Source organism: Ipomoea triloba, chromosome 4 (genome assembly GCF_003576645.1).
Source record: "Ipomoea triloba cultivar NCNSP0323 chromosome 4, ASM357664v1".
Classification (NCBI taxonomy): Eukaryota; Viridiplantae; Streptophyta; class Magnoliopsida; order Solanales; family Convolvulaceae; genus Ipomoea; species Ipomoea triloba.
Window position 1 is genome coordinate 18,593,680 of NC_044919.1, and position 17,662 is coordinate 18,611,341.

Sequence of the window (17,662 nt, forward strand, 5' to 3'; positions counted from 1 at the left end):
AAGGAGATCCACCTATCAAAATCTCCCTGAATAGTATTATAATCACCCACAATGGTACAGTAGCCGAACTTCACAGAATAACAACCCCTCGGGTCACCATGCCAGAACCACGAATCCTCGTAGGCTGGTGAGATTGGCACCCTACTAATGCGCTCCACGTCCTCAGGGCCGAAAATATCATTCAATATGGAATAATCCCAACTACCATTATCAATAAAACTAGCCACTACAGAACTATTAAGATGTTCAGGCATAGGTGTTTAAATCATTGGCGATGGATCATCAGGTAACCACGGGTGGCCTCATAGTAATGTAGTTTCCCCATCACCAATTCTGCGTCTCACACCACTACAAATAAAATCTTGAGCTGCCATGATATTGCGCCAGCAGTAACTTGGGCAACTACCAACAAAAGCATCAATGGAAGTGGTTCTGAGATAATACCTTGCTTTATAAACTCTTGCAACTAGAGAGGTGGGTTTTGTAAGAAAGCTCCAAGCCTGCTTGCCTAACATAGCCAAATCAAAAGCACGTAGATCTTTGAAACCTAATCCCCAAATTTCTTGGGCAGATATAACCGGTCTCAAGCTTTTCAATGTATCCTTCTCTCTGCCACAGTCCCAGAGCCCCACCAATACTGGTTCATGGTTCTCTCAATAGAAGAACAAACCGACTCAGGCAACAGAAACACACTCATTGAAAAAGTAGGCATGACTTGAGCTACACTTTTCAACAAGATCTCTTTCCCTGCTTGCGAGAGTAGTCTTTTATTCCATGACACAATCCGTTGCTTGATCTTATCCTCTATATAAGAAAAAGCATGCCTCCTATAAAACTAGTTTAATATAAAACTGTTATCTCTCAAGAAAATTATACCCAATTATATGCATAATAATAGTTACTCCGTATATATATCCTAACAATTATACGGAGTAATTTCAATCTTAAAAAAATCAACATAATTCGATTTTTTGAGTTTGCTCATAAATGTTTGGGCATTTTTTTCTAAAATAACTCGTGAGAGTGGTAAATGTGGATAGAGTCAAGGGTAAAATGGTCAAAGAGCTTTAGGCCTTTTGCCGATTCGTTTGATCCTTTACCATTGATTGCCAGAAAAACCTTCTACGGCTCGCTCTCTCGCTCTTGCTGTCTATCTGTCTGTGTGTATGAAAATCTGAAAATCAGAGTATAGCTTCCATAGTTACATACACGTTCCTGTATTTATATGCGCATCATCTTTGTATGTATGTGTGCATATAACGGTATAATTGCTGAGGAATATCTGTAAATGAGGGGCCACGACTGGATAAATTCGACTCTACCCGATGAGCTGATCGTTGAGATCCTCTGTCGGCTCGATTCGAAATCGAGCCGTGACGCCTGCTCGCTCGTCTGCAAGAGATGGCTCCGCCTCGAGCGGCTCAGCCGTGAATCCTTGAGGATTGGCGCTTCCGGAAGCCCCAACGCCCTCGTCAAGCTCCTTGCTCGCCGATTTCCCAATGTCCGTAACGTATTCATCGATGAACGGTTGTCCGTTCCTCTTCCCGTCCAGTTTGTAAGTCCTCTGATTCTCAAATCTACCTAATTTTAATAATTTCTTCTGATTTTCGTATGTATGTCTCTGAATTTGGCTGAGATTTTGGACAAGTTAGTTAATATGTATGAATATGAATGTGGGATTTTAAAGATTGGGATCATTCTACCTAAATTTTGGAAAGGATTTTATCTTTAGACAGAGCCAGGGGATTTTATTTGATTTATTTTAATTGTTCACGCTATATGGCCACTAATAAGTTATTGGGTTCAAAAATTTGAACTTCTGCTAGATTAATTTTGAGGAGTGCGAACTTTGGAATTGGTGGAGTGTGACACTCTCTGTACTAGTGTGCAAGGTTCCCTCATAATGTAGGTCCTAGGAAGGGACATGTACTCGTCCGTTACCTATGTTTTCAACAATGCTGTGTAGTGCTTTAGGCTTGAACTTCTGAACTTAACCATTGAGCTGAGTAGTGAGCACTTGGCCACTTCATCAAGCCTAATCTTTAAAAGTTTGATGCTTGATATATCATGTCGACATAATTCTCAGTCGGTAGCTTCTGTAGAGTAGGCTACCGGTGAAATTCAGTTGATAGCTCCATTTTGTGCATTTGTCTCTATGGACTACTCAAGGTTATCAAGGCGGACTTTCTAGGCGAGATGCCGTTGACCGCTTAGGCAACGCCTAGGCGATGAGTAATATATATATTCAGAATTAAACCAATTAATATTAAATATCAAATGCCATATTAATATTCCTTAAAACTTGTATTGCATTGAGCAACCCAAAAGTTCATTGGGACTTGTTCCTTGAGACTTGCACTATATTGGGCAGCTCAAGAGTCCTTCTTTCTATGTATGTATATATATACACAGAGAGACATAGAAAAATCAGACTAGATATGTACAGGGAAAATATAGAATATATAGCTTTCAACCTTTAAACTGGGATCGGAGGTAAAAGTCAGTGCTTGGGCTGGGTTTAGGGAGCAGCGGCGACACCACTACAAGAAGTCCGGTCGCCATTGGAGGGCTCACGCGCCGTCACGCGCCACAGTCTCCGAACTGCTCCGCCATCACGCGCCGACGCGTGCGGTTGTTTCCGGCGACTTCCTCCGGTCGTTTTGTTCTAGGCGAGGCGAGCAGATTAGGCGACCGTTCTCGACCGCCCAGACGCCTAGGCGTCGTCTAGGCGACGCCTGGATAAACCTTGGGACTACTTTATTTAGGCCCTATTTGGTAAAATAGTTAATCTATAAGCCAATTTTGGCTTATTTGACCACTATTAGCTATTTGACTTGGTTAAAAATCAATATAAGTTTTTGGTTAATCAACTTTTTGTAACTCCAAAATGTTAAAATTCAAAAGTTGCTCAAAGCAACTTTTTCAATTAGCTTTTTGAGAAAAGAAATTATACCAAACAGCTATCAGCTAACAACTAATTTACCAAACACTTTTTTACAATCAACTAATGTTATCAACTAATTATACCCTCAAACCCAATCAGCTAACAACCATTTACCAAACAGGGCTTTAATCTCTACCAATTAGCTTCTTAACTTTAAATTTGGAAATACATGTATGGGCTTTCACACCTGGATGTTTGCCATTTGTCTAAATGTGTTATTCTCTTTTTCTCATTATGTAGAGAGGACGACTTACTGAGTATGCTCTTGAATCTGAGTTTTACTCCGAGAATGGAGAAACAGGGTCTGAAGACAATGGGACACAGTCGTTCTGTCTGTCAGATGCTGGATTGACTGCTGTTGGTGAGGGCTTTAGTAAGATTGAAACATTGAGCTTAATATGGTGCTCCAATATAACAAATGTGGGATTGCGGTCTATCACTGAACATTGTAAATCATTGAAGGCTTTGGATTTACAGGTATTCTCTGTTGTTGAAGGCTTGAAGCTAGGCTGTACACCAAGTCTCAAATTTGTTGATCTATTTCAATTCATTGGCATTTTGAATATTGTTCGGTACAACATTTATTGTAATTGAGCATATCACTTAGCTATGTTAAGTTACAAAGCCTACATGTTCTGTGCCAAGCACAATTTTATTTTATTTTATCAGACTATTTTGGTAGTAAGCTTTTGAGGCTGACTAATTTTCCACCCATGTTACTTTTGCTTTGCTTTCTTCAACAATGCCATATTGCCATGGCTGAAGTATTGCTTATGCTATGAGGCAACACTGTACCTGCATTGATTGACATATTTCTTTTTGAAGGGTTGCTTATGCTATGAGGCAACACTGTACCTGCATTCATTGACATATTTCTTTTTGAAGGGTTGCTATATTGGAGATCAAGGTATAGCGGCTGTTGGGGAGTTCTGCAAGCAACTTGAGGATTTGAATTTGCGGTTCTGTGAAGGCCTAACTGATAGTGGCTTAGTTTCCTTGGTGGTTGGTTGTGCAAAGACACTAAAATCACTTGGTGTTGCTGCTTGTGCAAAGATAACCGACAAGTCCTTAGAAGCTGTTGGGTCACATTGCACATCTCTTGAGATGTTATCATTAGACTCAGAGTTTATCCGGGACAAAGGCGTACTTGCTGTTGCCCAAGGATGCCCTCTTTTGCAAACATTGAAGCTACAATGTGTTAATGTTTCTGATGAGGCTTTGCAAGGTGTTGGCAATTCCTGTTTGTCATTGGAGATATTGGCTTTATACAGTTTCCAGATATTCACAGATAAGTGAGTTGCTTGTGGATAAATTATTATTATTATTATTATTTAATGTTTTTGATTAATTTATGTTGTAGCTTAATGTTCCAAGATTGGTGTTCACCTAAAGGCCTGCACTATTTATTTGTTGTTAATTCTTTTTAAGTTGTATGACCAATATCCCCATTTGTGTTCCACCTTTTATTTCACTCGTATTTTTTTAACATTTGGTTAGCTTCTTCATCCCTAAACAAAGTTCTGTCAATAATGTGGTGAATCCTCTGTTTCATTTATATGCATCTTCTGTTTGTGAAGTCTAACTGAACTACTGAAGATATAACTTCAACTTTAGAAGGAAAAGTTGAGATTTAAATCATCTCATCTGTAATTTTGATGCTTATGTGTCAGGAGTTTATGTGCTATCGGGAAAGGGTGTAAGAGGTTAAAGAGTCTCACACTGAATGATTGCAATTTCTTAAGTGACAAAGGCTTAGAAGCAGTGGCAGTAGGTTGTTCTGGGCTTACACATCTTGAAGTTAATGGCTGTCACAATATAGGAACCTTTGGGCTTGAGTCCATCGGAAGATCTTGCACGTACGCTCATTCCTTTTCCTTTAGTGGATAAATTTTTTTGTTATTATGTTTACTATTTGACTGGTCATGGATTTTATGGGTTTCTGACTGATTATCTGCATCATGCTTGATGTGGGTCATCTGCACTTATATTTTGGCTGTTTGTTCAGTTTGACAAATCTTTACATCAAGCACTTCTATAGTTGGAAGGTTCTTTTCTATTAAACCTTTGAATTTCTTCAAGTGATCTACTGCTTTTGATATGCTTGAGGCTTGGAAGTACTATGAGTTGATAAGCAAGAAAAGGTTTGCTTTCCAGTATAGACCACAAATTATATGCCAGATTTGCCAATTTTAACAAGGATAGTTCTTTTTTGCATATGTGGTTGATCTCTTATATATATGCTTAATTTGATTGCTTGTTTCTATGCCTCTCTACCAGGATGAGAAGTAAGGGAGAACGTGTATTGTTAGTCGTTAGTTAACTCACAAGCTATAGATTTTGAAAATTAAGTTTCAAATTAATATTTCTAATACTGCATATCTCCACCAATCAGAGTAGAGGATCAGTAGTACTCTTAGACATGACCTATTAAATAAAAATATTCAAATCTTCGTGAGCTATTTTAATTTTAGCCACAGTTTTTAATTTTGCAATTCTGCTAGTGTTTGATTTTTGTTGCAACTCATAGCCAACCCAACATACTACCATCCTGAAAGCTCCCAACTCTAATCCATACTTAGGCCACCACCACCATTAGTTTGTCATTCCCGTGTTTTTCTGCTGCAGGATAAAATCCCATTCACTCAAGTCACATTTATCATGGAATGTGCTTCTTACTAACACCCCATTGCAGACTCAGAACAGACCTCATCTATCCAAATTAGGGTTTAGTTGGTACTTGGTGCTGCTGAATGAAGAAACATTTTTGGGCAGAAGGATCTTTGGAAATATAGGGGTAGAAAACAAATTGATAATGAATCTGGGTTGAATAAATTTTAGACATTATAGAGGATTGGTGTACATTGTAAAAAAATAAAAAATCAAATGTTCGTGGAAATTGCTAAATTTAGATGTTTTAGCTAGACTTGCAAATAGGTGATAAAGATTTGACCATTTTAAGTTAATAAGCATTGGTGAATATATAAACTTTAGATTTTGAAAATTACATTTCATATGCAAGCTTATGCTGTTATGCATATGAATGTGGTGCTTCTTGATGCTGTTGCTCTTACCATTTTCCAGTGATACTCATAGGTGCAAGAAAAAAAAAAAAAGATGCTGCAGGTTAAAATAGGTCTAAAATTTTGGTTTCCCTTTAAGCCGTTGTAATTAGGAAGCTAGGCAATATTGTTAGTTCTCCTGTCATTTGTTTAACTACTATTCTCTACTCTGTATGATTAGGAAAACATCAGAGATTTTGTATCATAATTGATTGTTGATTCTAGGATAATGTGAAGTAAAGTTTTTTCATGTTCAGGCAGTGACCAGTGTGCATCCATTGAAAATAATGGCAATTTTTATTTTTGATTTTTTGTAACTGCATTCTGCAGGCAGCTTTCTGAATTGGCCTTGCTATACTGTCAAAGGATTGGTAACTATGCATTGTGTGAAATTGGCAAAGGCTGCAAGTTTTTGCAAGCTTTGCATCTGGTTGATTGTGCAAGTATTGGAGATGATGCAATTTGTAGTATAGCTAGTGGCTGCAAGAACCTGAAAAAGCTTCATATTCGCCGCTGTTATGAGGTAATCATTTCTTTATCATCCATTTTGGCCATTGATCTTTCCAAGTTGTGGTATAACATGATTGAAGGCAGTAGGCTGTTAGTGTTTCACACAGAAACTTGAAGTTATTTTTTCCCTTTCTTTCTTCCATTTTGTCTCAATAGCATGGTTTCTTTTATCTGTTTTTGTATAGGTTGGGAATAAAGGAATAGTAGCTGTTGGCGAAAACTGTAAATTCCTTGCAGATCTAAGCCTTCGATTCTGTGACAGGTAGGTGATCTGTTTCTCTCCTTGTCATTTAAAAGATGTGCCTTCTCTTTTCAATACTGCATAATTGTCTGAAAAGTTAGTATCCAACAATCACTCAGATATCTATGTTATCAGGTAAAATTTTATCAGCGAGACTGGCTTTCAAGTTGTGGCCTGTGCGTCAATTTTAAGTCTTGTTTAAGTTATTCTAGGTCACCAGTTTGTTTTGGCACCTTCAATTCTTGCTATTGGTGTTTGGCTATAATTAGACATCAAATTCTATTCAATATCCAGGGTAGGTGATGAAGCACTCATTGCCATTGGCCAGGGTTGCTCTCTTCGTCATTTGAATGTAAGTGGCTGCCACCATATAGGAGATGCTGGAATTATTGCTATTGCCAGAGGCTGTCCTCAGCTAAGTTACTTGGATGTGAGTGTTCTCCAGGTGTGTCCCTTATTTCCCATCTCTACCAAAACATGTGATGTATGTTGGGATTGGGATTTGCATATGATTTTTTCATGTATGATTAGACTGTTTTCTGCTGGTGAGAGTTTTCATTTGCACAGTGATTATAGACAATCAGGCGCTTATCCAATGTGACAAAGTCTAATGATTATGGATTGCTGATGGGCATTTAGGAACTGAGTTTTGTTAAACAAGTGAACTTAGATTTAGCATTGTTTTTATTTCACTTGCACCACTTTTATGGCAGATATAAATGTCAACTCTGCCTGTGCACTATTATTGGTTACTGTTATATGTTTGTTGTGTACTTGTATATCAATGTTAATGCACATATTTGAATTAAGCTTTAATATATAAGGTTTTTTTTTTTTTTTGGGGACAAAAAGGTTACTGTATTTGCTGATTTTTTAAAAATTGTTACTGTTGTTTATGTTATTACTTACAGAATGTTGTGTGATTGAATGTTGACAGAATTTGGGGGATATGGCAATGGCTGAGTTAGGTGAAGGTTGTCCACTGCTGAAGGATGTAGTTCTATCACATTGCCGTCAAATAACAGATGTAGGTCTCAGCTATCTTGTTAGTAAGTGCACGCTGCTGGAAACCTGCCACATGGTTTATTGCCCCGGCATTACTACAGCGGGTGTGGCCACTGTAATTACAAGCTGTGCTTACATAAAGAAGGTTCTAGTAGAGAAGTGGAAAGTTAGCCCGAGGACCAAAAGGAGAGCAGGCTCAATCATCTCCTATCTATGTGTTGACCTTTAGAATTGCCATGCGGACAACAGTACTGTTATCCAAAACACCTTGTTGGACAAAAGCACTGGCCGAGATGATTCTTTTTATGGACGGACTGCTAGTATGAGCTAGATGTGGGTGAAACCCCAAGTTCCAGTTTTTGCATTATATTTATATAGTAGCCTGAGGTTGTAATAAGGTATCCGGGATGATTTCTCTTTTACAGTGGTGTGGTATGGTGTGGTGTCGGTGAAGATTTCTTTATAGTTTTTCCTCAATGAAGCTTCTTTTGGGTTTGCTGGGAAGGGAGTAGGGCCTGGTAGTCAAACATCTTCATACATAGTATTGTTATTATGTGTCCTTAATATACCTTTTATATTAAGAACTACAGAAATGTAAATTATATAGCTCGATATATTTGCAAAATCACTTGGGTTTTTCTTTTAGTTTCTAAGTGGTGAAGCTTTTAAAAACAATTATGGGCGAATATTGTACATATTTTTTTTTAAAAAAATTGTGCGAACGGCAATGTGTGAATTGTTATCATTATTTTCAATTTCGTTATAATGTTCCTATTGCGGTTTGAAAGTGAGAGGTGGACCTTGGCATAATTCTGTCCTTGCACAATATTGGCAAATTATACCATGGACCAAGGTCTATCTTGTATTGTAGATCTGATCTAAAAATAACGTTGACACATTCTGTATTTGCAGTTAACAGTACATGTAGCTATCATATCAAGTTATTTTGTTTATATATATAGAAATTGTTAATTGCAGGTACAAAAATGTTTAGTGGCTAAGAAATCAAAGGGCAGGGTAACAAAATGATTTTCTTTCCAGCCTCTGCCTAATACACTAAGTCCATTAATTAAATTACAGAATTTTGTTGATTCTTCTCTTAAAAGATAGAATTCTCAACCTTAATGGCTCCACATTTCAACCTGACAGAGCAATAGACAGTTAAATGTCAAAGGGATCTGTGCACTTGAAGCATAATCTTCTAGTTTGGAACCTTGAGAGTAGAAATGAACTACTGCTTAGTTGCTAGCTACAAGTCGTGAAATGGGAAATGGGATGGGATTTTGGTTGTCACAAAAATTCACAGTTGAGATTTGATTGGTGCTTATCTGGTCTACATGCACACACAGACATGCAATTAATTCCTAATTAATAAGTAGTTGTAGTTTTCTTTCTTCCTATAATAATCATATCAACCCTTGTGCTAACTGACTAATTAAGTAGTAGTAAGTATTGTTTGTTTGCATTCACTATTCACTACTAGTCCTCCAAGGCAAGCACCGTAGAGGAACGGTAGAGATCGTAGGGGGCCCACAGTAGATCAACGGAGCAGGGCTTCCTAGCATCCATGCGCAACCACGGCTTCCCCTTACCGCTCCAATGCAGCAGGCTAATAGGTCCAGGATGGAGCCCTCTGCATTTCCCTTCTAAGTTGTCGCCGCCTAATCCGTGCTGGTTCCACCTGTGATCCACCGCCTTAATGTTACCAGCAAAAACCAATAGGATAGGCGGCAAAGACCCCAAGTGATATATCCTCTTGTGCTTTTGTATCCTCATCCATTCCTCCACCTTCTCCGTATACCCTCCTTTTCTCCACTTGTCCACGTCCACCACCATCACCCCCGTGTTGAAATAACATGGTCGGCGCCCCTTGAATGTGCGGGCCAACACCGGGTCCGACCAGAACGCTTGGTCTGTGAAATAGCTGCTGAAATTGGCCTGGCAGTATTCGGGTGCCGCCAGCACTTTGTCCTCCATGTCCACAGCCCAGAGCTTAGCCACATCGTCCACCACAATGATGTCAGAGTCTAGATATATGGCACGCCCCACACCCTGTGGGAGAATGTCGGATATGTAAATCCTGGCGTAATTCAGGGGCTGATCCAAGGCTTGCCTTATGGACTTGGAAATCTTGCCTCGGACACGGTTAGGGTCGAAACGGTACATTGTGAAGGCGAGGTAAGGGAAGGTGGATTTGATTATGGAAAGAATCTGGGGGTCGGAGTTGATGGTGAGAAAATGAAAGAAGGCGTTCTCAGGGCAGGTGGAGTGCTGCAAAATGGATAATATGGCAGCCATTGTACCTCGTATGTAATTGGTGTCCAATGGCATGACAATGTGGATGGCGGTACTGCTGTTATGGTGAGAGGAGGTGCATGAGTCGCCATTGCGAAAGGCGGGAGCCTCACGAAAGGAAGGGGAAGAAGGCGTGGGGACGCGAATGGCGACAGCGTGCAAGAGAAGGAGGAGAGGCAGGAGGCCTAAGATTGGGAAACAATGATATCTGTGTTTCCAAAAGGCCATCCGGCCTGCGCACAAATCCGTCCTCTAAATATTTCAGTATGCTATCTATGTTCTTGTGTAGCACCAGAAATGGGTTTCAAAACTGAGGAAATATAGCCATGAAAATGGTGGTCATACTTGTTGTATTACGGAAAGTTGGTTGTATGACTTTGATTGCTCTGAGAGGCTTGGAGATAAGATCGGACTTGCCTTCTTTTCACATTATACTTACCAACTATTTTTCATTTCTTATCATAGGTATATATAGAAACTTTTATATTTCCAAAATTGCAATTTTTAATTCCTAAATTATATGCATGGAGATTACTCAATTTCTCCTTATACTTCGCCTTTCTAATACTATTTTTTTAGTCTTTATTATCCACGAGACTAACTTACCAAGGTAAAAGTTATAATTATATTAATATCATTTTAAAAATAATAAATAGATAAATGATCCAAGTAATAGATATTATATTATATTCTATCTATATATAGCTCTAATTAAATTACTTACCGTATCTAAACGATCAACCATTGAACACTTGGTAACGATATCATACATGTATCGCATTGTATAGTATCCACATTCAACACCTCCGGGTTGTTGTGGACACTACAAAATATAGATATATATATTACTTCATGTTAATAGCATATTAAAACCATAAAAAAAAACACTAAGGTTAGTATCATATATATATATATATATATATATATATATATATATATATATTTACTAAAACTTTAATTTTAACTTTATACCTTGCATTCCTTCCAAATCATACTTCTAAGACCCCGTCCATTTGTTGGAACGGATCGAAATACCCTATATTAATAATATAATAAACACTTATATCAATTTATAAATAAAATAATAACATTTGATATACATATATTAATAATAAAGTTTTTACTTACATATTCATACTAGGTTTGACTTCAAGAGTGCGCCCACATTTCAAAGGATCAAATACATACGCCGTTTTTAAGTATATGCAAATCACGATCAACAACCAATGATTTCTACATTTACAAATATATATATATATATATATATATATATATATATATATATTAAAATTCTAATATTATAAAACACTTCAAATAAAGTTATTGAGTTATATAAAATAGTATAATAAAAGACTTACTGTTGATGATACGGTGCCAATATGAATTGTTGATCCTTATGTGTGTCCATAACATGAATCAAATATGATGTAATGGTTTCATAATTTAAGTTGACCATATCCGCTGAAATTTGTGTTGGACATGCAAACCCAATCGATGTTACTCCATACTGCTTACACAGACTATTCAAAAACCTGAAAGATAACAAATCAACCAATTTCAATAAGAATAAATAACAAATGTATATAAAACAAATGAATAATTTAAAACTTAAATCATAAACATTTGTATAATCGAGACATCTAGCCAATTCATTGTTAGCAAATCCTTGATATCCTCTATTATCACAAAAACACCATTGACATTTCCATGATGGAAGACTGTCGGGTCCAAATCCATATCAATGTATTCTTTGTCACCAGGAAATGATGTCAAGGTCTTGACTAGCCGTTTGCAGTTTTTCCCCAAAAGCATAAACACATTGTCACCTACAAGTGGCCCAAGTCTAGGAGTAGCAGCAACAGATAGATCAACACTTGGGTCTTTTATTGGCTTATTTTGTCTTGGTGACCTTATTTTGACATTTTCCTACCAACATAAAATTGTAATTATACTACTATTTAAAATATATCCAGATATTTAATTTAATTAATAACTAATATAAGAATGCATACCTCATTCAACGGAACTAAATAAATAGGCCATTGTGTGTGAGTACCAACAACATCATCCAAAGTCTTATACTGCTGCACTAACACAGGGAGAAGACAATCCTCTACACTAGGGCTGTCAAAACGAGTCGGCCCACCCCACCGAGGGCCTAATTTTTGGCGGGCTTTTTGCGGGACGGCCCGTTAGGCCCGCGAGCTAGGATTCATACAACCCTAGGCCGCCCCGTGCGGGTTTGCGGGCCCCGCGGGCTTTTTTTTTTTTTTTTTATAATAATAATGTGTGCACAAAGTATTGTGTACTTTATGAATATATATTGATGTGTACACAGTACACAGTGTATACTATGTACACATCAATATATATATATATATATATATATATATATATATATATATTAAAAAAACATTGCGGGTCGCGGGCAAACCGGCAACCCGCGCGGGTTAACCGACGCGGGTCGCAGGCCTTAGCGGACTAGGCCCGTTAGGCCCGAGAAGCGGGCCATGTTTTTTGTAGCCCTAACCCACTCCACTGCGAGGCGGGTGCAGGCTAACCCGCGGGCTTCGGCCCACTTTGACAGTACTACTATGCACCAATAACCACCTCATCTACCATGACTTTGACATGGTTAGGTAACAGTGACTCATTATCCACTATTGTTATCTCAGTTGTAGTTGGGTAAGTCGTACCCTATGCAACCATAAACATCTTGCCATCGGGACCACATAGTGCAAGACTACACTTTTTTAAATTTAAAAGAAAATAATATTTTGAATATGAAATAATTTTTAATATTACCTTAATTGTGGTTACTGGATATGCATTAACCAAATGACAGCTGCTTCGGGTCAGAGGTATATCATAAGGCGCATAACCACTTTGAGGAGTGCCAGCTGAAACTCCTTGTGGACATTGGCTTGCGGCTGACATGTTCTTCATCAATATATTGAGTTGCTGGGTGAGCATGTCAATCTTAGGTTGCACCTCTAACAATGTGGCTTGCCTACACTTTTCCAACATCTTTTCTACCTCAGCAGTAGGCGTAACTCCACTCGGTGTGTGCTGTTTCTACTCCGGTTTACCAAAAACTTGTCTGATGCTCGAGTATGAACCAACTCCTCTCACAGTACCATGACCACATTTCTGCTCTGATGTACCAAGAGCCAATGTCAGTATGTCATCATATCTATTTGGTTGAAATGTGCCTTGACTAACTTCATCACATTTTTCTATCTGTTTCAACCAATAAGATAAAACTAAGTATTAGTATTTTTATGAATCTTATATATTCTTATAACAAATTGTTTTGAAATAATACTTACAATTTTATGAAACACCTCCTCTGTTTTCTCATTCGGAATGTAATAACTTCCTTCTTCTGACTTCTTAAGTCTTGCGCGTACCCAATCAAAATAGTGATCACTGGACACAAGAGAGGATTGTGAAGATAGAGGGTCTGCTATCATCCACTCCGATCGTTTACCTGCATATCCAGCAGAACCTAGGAAGTGTGGATGCTCATTACATTCATGCATTTGCTTTGCTTCCTGACTCAGCACCTATAATTTCAATGATATGTTAATATTAATAAAACACTTGAACTAAAATTAATGAACTACTTATAATAAAATGAAATAAAGATACCTGGAACTCCTCACTCTGGCGATGTGTAGTAAACTGTGTCCATTGCGCTTCACTCAAGTATTCATAGAGTTGAACGGGAGATTCATAGAGGTGGTGTTTTTTGTCAAGATGCTCACGCTTCAACCTACTTTTGAAATCTCTCCATCACGTTGATGCAATTCTCATTACTATCTTCCTCCTTGAATCATCTTCAATGAAAAATTGTCCCTGAATAACAACATAAACATAAGTACTGCCAATTTATGATAAATATACGTATATCAATAATTGACAATTAATATAAAGTTATTGAATACCTTAACATCGTTCCAAATTATATCTTTAAGTTGTTGATCTACATTGTGCCAACCGTCGATGTTGATATCTACTTTAGGACAAACTAAAGTCCCAATGTAAGATGTAAACTGCTTGGCGTATTCTCCAATCGGCCTACCATAGTCATCAAAATGGATTGTCAATACGCCTTCGCCCTTTTTCTTTTTCAACTTTTTGCATGTTGTTGGACCTCTTCTTTTAGGTGCGGGAGGATTTTCTTCACTACTCATGATTTTCTATATATACCTGCACATGCAAAATATATATATCAATAAACAAGTTATATAGCATTTCAAGTTATATAGAATTTCAAGGTATATATATCAATAAACAAGTTATATAGCATTTCAAGTTATATATATATAGCATTTCAAGAATTCAAGGTATATATATCAATAAACAAGTTATTGATCTTACAATCCTTCTTCATGATAACTACGCATGTAGCTAATTTCAAGGCTATCTTCCTCTGAAACTAAATACTAAATACAAATAGAAAATGGAGGAGTTTCATCAAAATGATCATACTCTTCTTCATCAACAACATCTCCAACACCGACAATTTTTCTTTTGCCTTGTAAAACAACTGACCACTTATTATCAACAGGATCAAAAACATAAAACACATGTTTTGCCTGAGATGCAAGTATGAATGGTTCATCATGATAACCTAACCGATCAAAATCAACCAAAATAAAACCCAACTCATCTGTCCGAACTCCTCTTCTATTATCAACCCAACTACATCGGAATAGAGGAATTTTAAATATGTTGTAATCAAGTTCCCAAATTTCTTCAATCACACCATAGTAAGGCATAACAGCATCAATCGGTTTAGTATCTTTAGCACTTGAATAATCTGTTGCTGTTGCTAATTATGTAACCCCACTATTTTGCACTACACTCTTATCATCTTGTCGCTTGGTGTAAAATGTATATCCATTTATGTCATAACCTTCCTAAGAACTCACAAGCATAGCAGGTCCATATGCTACCCATTTGATGGTTTCACTGACATTATTTGGCACTTGAGATAGCTCATTTCATTACAGTATCTTTGAACCATCTTATGAAGGTGCGATTGTGTTCAATGACTACCCATCTTTCACCCTTTGAAGGATTTTATTGTCTTATCATGGACATGTGTTGGTCCAAGTACAGATGAACCTCAGAAAGGTGTTTCAATACGAGATGATGTGCCTTATCTCGCAAGTGCAAAGGTGGAAGAACATAATTTAATCCAATAGTACCTTTCCCATTGAGTCTTCCTTTATGACGAGGTTTGGGAACACCAATAGACTCAACATCAGCTAAATAATCAGAACAAAACTCAATGATCTCTTCAGAACTATAACCTTCAATTATACTTCCTTCAGGTCGATATCTATTTCTCACATATCCTTTCAAGATTCCCATGCATCTTTCAAACAGATACATATATCTCATAAAAACAGGACCAGTAATCTTAATTTCCCTCACTAAATGAACAATCAAGTGCACCATAATATCAAAAAAGGATGGGGGAAATACATTTCAAGTTGACACAAAGTAACTACCACATCAGCCTGCAAAGCATCTAACACATCTACATCAACAACTTTCATGCAAATAGCATTGAAAAAGAAACAAAGTTTTGTTATAGCTTGTCTAACTTGTTTCAGTAAAATATCCCGAATAGCAATAGGTAACATGTGCTGCATTAACACATGACAATCATGAGACTTCAAACCAAGAAATTTAAGGTCCTTCATTGACACAAGCTTTTTAATATTTGATGAATAACCAGAAGGAACCTTGACACCATTTAAACATGCACAAAAACTTGTTTTTTCTTTTTTTTTTGACAAAGTATGACAAGCTAGAGGTAAGTATGTTCGTTTTCCCGATTCTTGTGGTGTTAACTTCTCTCGTATTCCCATTTCAACCATATCCTTTCTAGCTTTAATACCATCCTTTGTTTTTCCCTGAATGTTCAACAATGTTCCAATAATACTGTCACAAACATTCTTCTCAACATGCATCACATCAAGACAGTGCCTAACTTGTAAATACTTCCAATATGGTAGATCCCAAAATATAGACCTCTTTTTCCAGAGAGTCTTCCGAGTAGTCTTACAAGTTTTGCCAAAAGCAACATCAACATTTTTAACACGCTCATAAACTGCATGTCCAGATAAAGGCAAACGAGCTACTCGAGTCTCTAGTTTTCCATTAAAAGCTTTTTTCTTCTTTTGATAAGGACGACCATTTGGGAGAAATGCCCTATGACTCATGAACACATTCTTTTTACTGTTACTCAACCATAGATCAGGAGTTTCATCTTCACAAATAGGACATGCCTTAGCTCCTTTACAAGTATAACCTGATAGGTTACCATAAGCTGGAAAATCATTTATGGTGCAAAAGATCATTGCACGTAAGGTAAAACTACTTCGACTATAAGCATCATACACCGGCACACCTTCATTCCACAACATCTTTAAATCTTCAATAAGTGGCACTAGATATACATCTATGTCATTTCCTGGTTGTTTAGGCCCTGATATTAACAACGACAACATGATGTATTTCCGCTTCATACACAACCAAGGTGGAAGATTATATACTACTAATAGAACAGGTCAAGTACTGTGTCGACTGCTCATGTTACCATAGGGGCCGGTTCATTCCATCAGTACACAATCCAAGTCTAAGATTCCTATTTTCAGTACCGAATTCAGGCCACCTCCTATCAATATTTATCCATTGTGGTGAATCGGCTGGATGTCTTAGTTTTCCATCATCTTTTCTCCCAATAGCATGCCATTGCAAATTTTTTGCTTCTTTTGGATTAGAAAACATGCGTTTAAATCTTGGTATTACGGGTAAATACCATAATACTTTCGCTGGCGGACCTTTCTTACCCTCACACACATCATCAACATTTTTTCTTTTATAACGTGATGTGCCACACTTTGGCCACACATGCAAGTCTTTGTATTCTTTCCAATACAGTATACAATCATTTGGGCATGCATGTATCCTCTCAATGTCCATACCCAACGGACACAACAACTTCTTTGCTTCGTAAGTTGAATGTGGAAGTTCATTATCACTAGGAAACATGTCTTTTAGTAGTTCTAATAATCCCGTGAAACTCTTATCACTCCATCCATTCTTTGCTTTTAAATTATATAACTTAAGCACAACATATAACTTAGTATATTTGGTACACCCAGAGAACAAAGGATTTTCAGCATTATCAAACAAACATCTAAACTCAAGAGGCATTTCACTAAAATCTCCCTGCACATCATGCATCATTTCATCTATTCAGTCATTAATTTCATCATCCTCGTCATTGCTAACATGAGTTTCATTATTCTCCTCGTTATCTGCCTGAGTTTGACTATTTGCTTGAGTCTCACTCTCTACATGAGTTTCACTATCTACATGAGCTTCACTCTTACTAACACTTGTACTAGGAGGTAAGCTTTCACCATGCCATATCCATCGATCGTACCCTTCCTTAAAGCCACGGCGTATCAAATGGTCCTTCACTACGTCAGAATTACGATATCTTCTCAAATTTTTACAATCATAGCATGGGCACGATATAAAATCCTCCGCCTTTTTACTTTTATTTTCTTCAGCATATTGTAT

The 17,662-nt window shown here is 37.4% G+C and overlaps 2 protein-coding genes and 1 pseudogene across 2 annotated transcripts; 1 reads left to right on the forward strand and 2 right to left on the reverse strand.

The window, feature by feature from the left end:
* The first annotated feature begins 1,104 nt into the window (after positions 1 to 1,104).
* On the forward strand, positions 1,105 to 8,481 carry LOC116016756 (F-box/LRR-repeat protein 4). Its single transcript, XM_031257145.1, has 8 exons — positions 1,105 to 1,555; positions 3,185 to 3,421; positions 3,830 to 4,236; positions 4,615 to 4,800; positions 6,334 to 6,526; positions 6,699 to 6,775; positions 7,049 to 7,199; positions 7,692 to 8,481. Exons 1-8 carry the CDS (start codon positions 1,289 to 1,291, stop codon positions 7,986 to 7,988), a joined length of 1,815 nt encoding a protein of 604 aa, XP_031113005.1. The 5' UTR covers positions 1,105 to 1,288; the 3' UTR covers positions 7,989 to 8,481.
* A 565-nt stretch (positions 8,482 to 9,046) lies between these two features.
* On the reverse strand, positions 9,047 to 10,337 carry LOC116017421 (probable galacturonosyltransferase-like 4). The gene has a single exon (XM_031258008.1). It carries the CDS (start codon positions 10,280 to 10,282, stop codon positions 9,239 to 9,241), a length of 1,044 nt encoding a protein of 347 aa, XP_031113868.1. The 5' UTR covers positions 10,283 to 10,337; the 3' UTR covers positions 9,047 to 9,238.
* Positions 10,338 to 14,502: 4,165 nt separating this feature from the next.
* LOC116015924 lies at positions 14,503 to 17,323 on the reverse strand (annotated as a pseudogene).
* Between the last annotated feature and the right edge of the window lie 339 nt (positions 17,324 to 17,662).

What these genes read in the sequence shown, in the direction of transcription:
- LOC116016756 (XM_031257145.1), top strand. Translation starts at nt 1,289, where the DNA reads ATGAGGGGCCACGACTGGATAAATTCGACTCTACCCGATGAGCTGATC. An exon ending in TGAAGGCTTTGGATTTACAG is followed by an intron (nt 3,422 to 3,829) that starts GTATTCTCTGTT and finishes TTCTTTTTGAAG; the next exon opens with GGTTGCTATATTGGAGATCA. An exon ending in TCCATCGGAAGATCTTGCAC is followed by an intron (nt 4,801 to 6,333) that starts GTACGCTCATTC and finishes TGCATTCTGCAG; the next exon opens with GCAGCTTTCTGAATTGGCCT.
- LOC116017421 (XM_031258008.1), bottom strand. Translation starts at nt 10,282, where the DNA reads ATGGCCTTTTGGAAACACAGATATCATTGTTTCCCAATCTTAGGCCTC.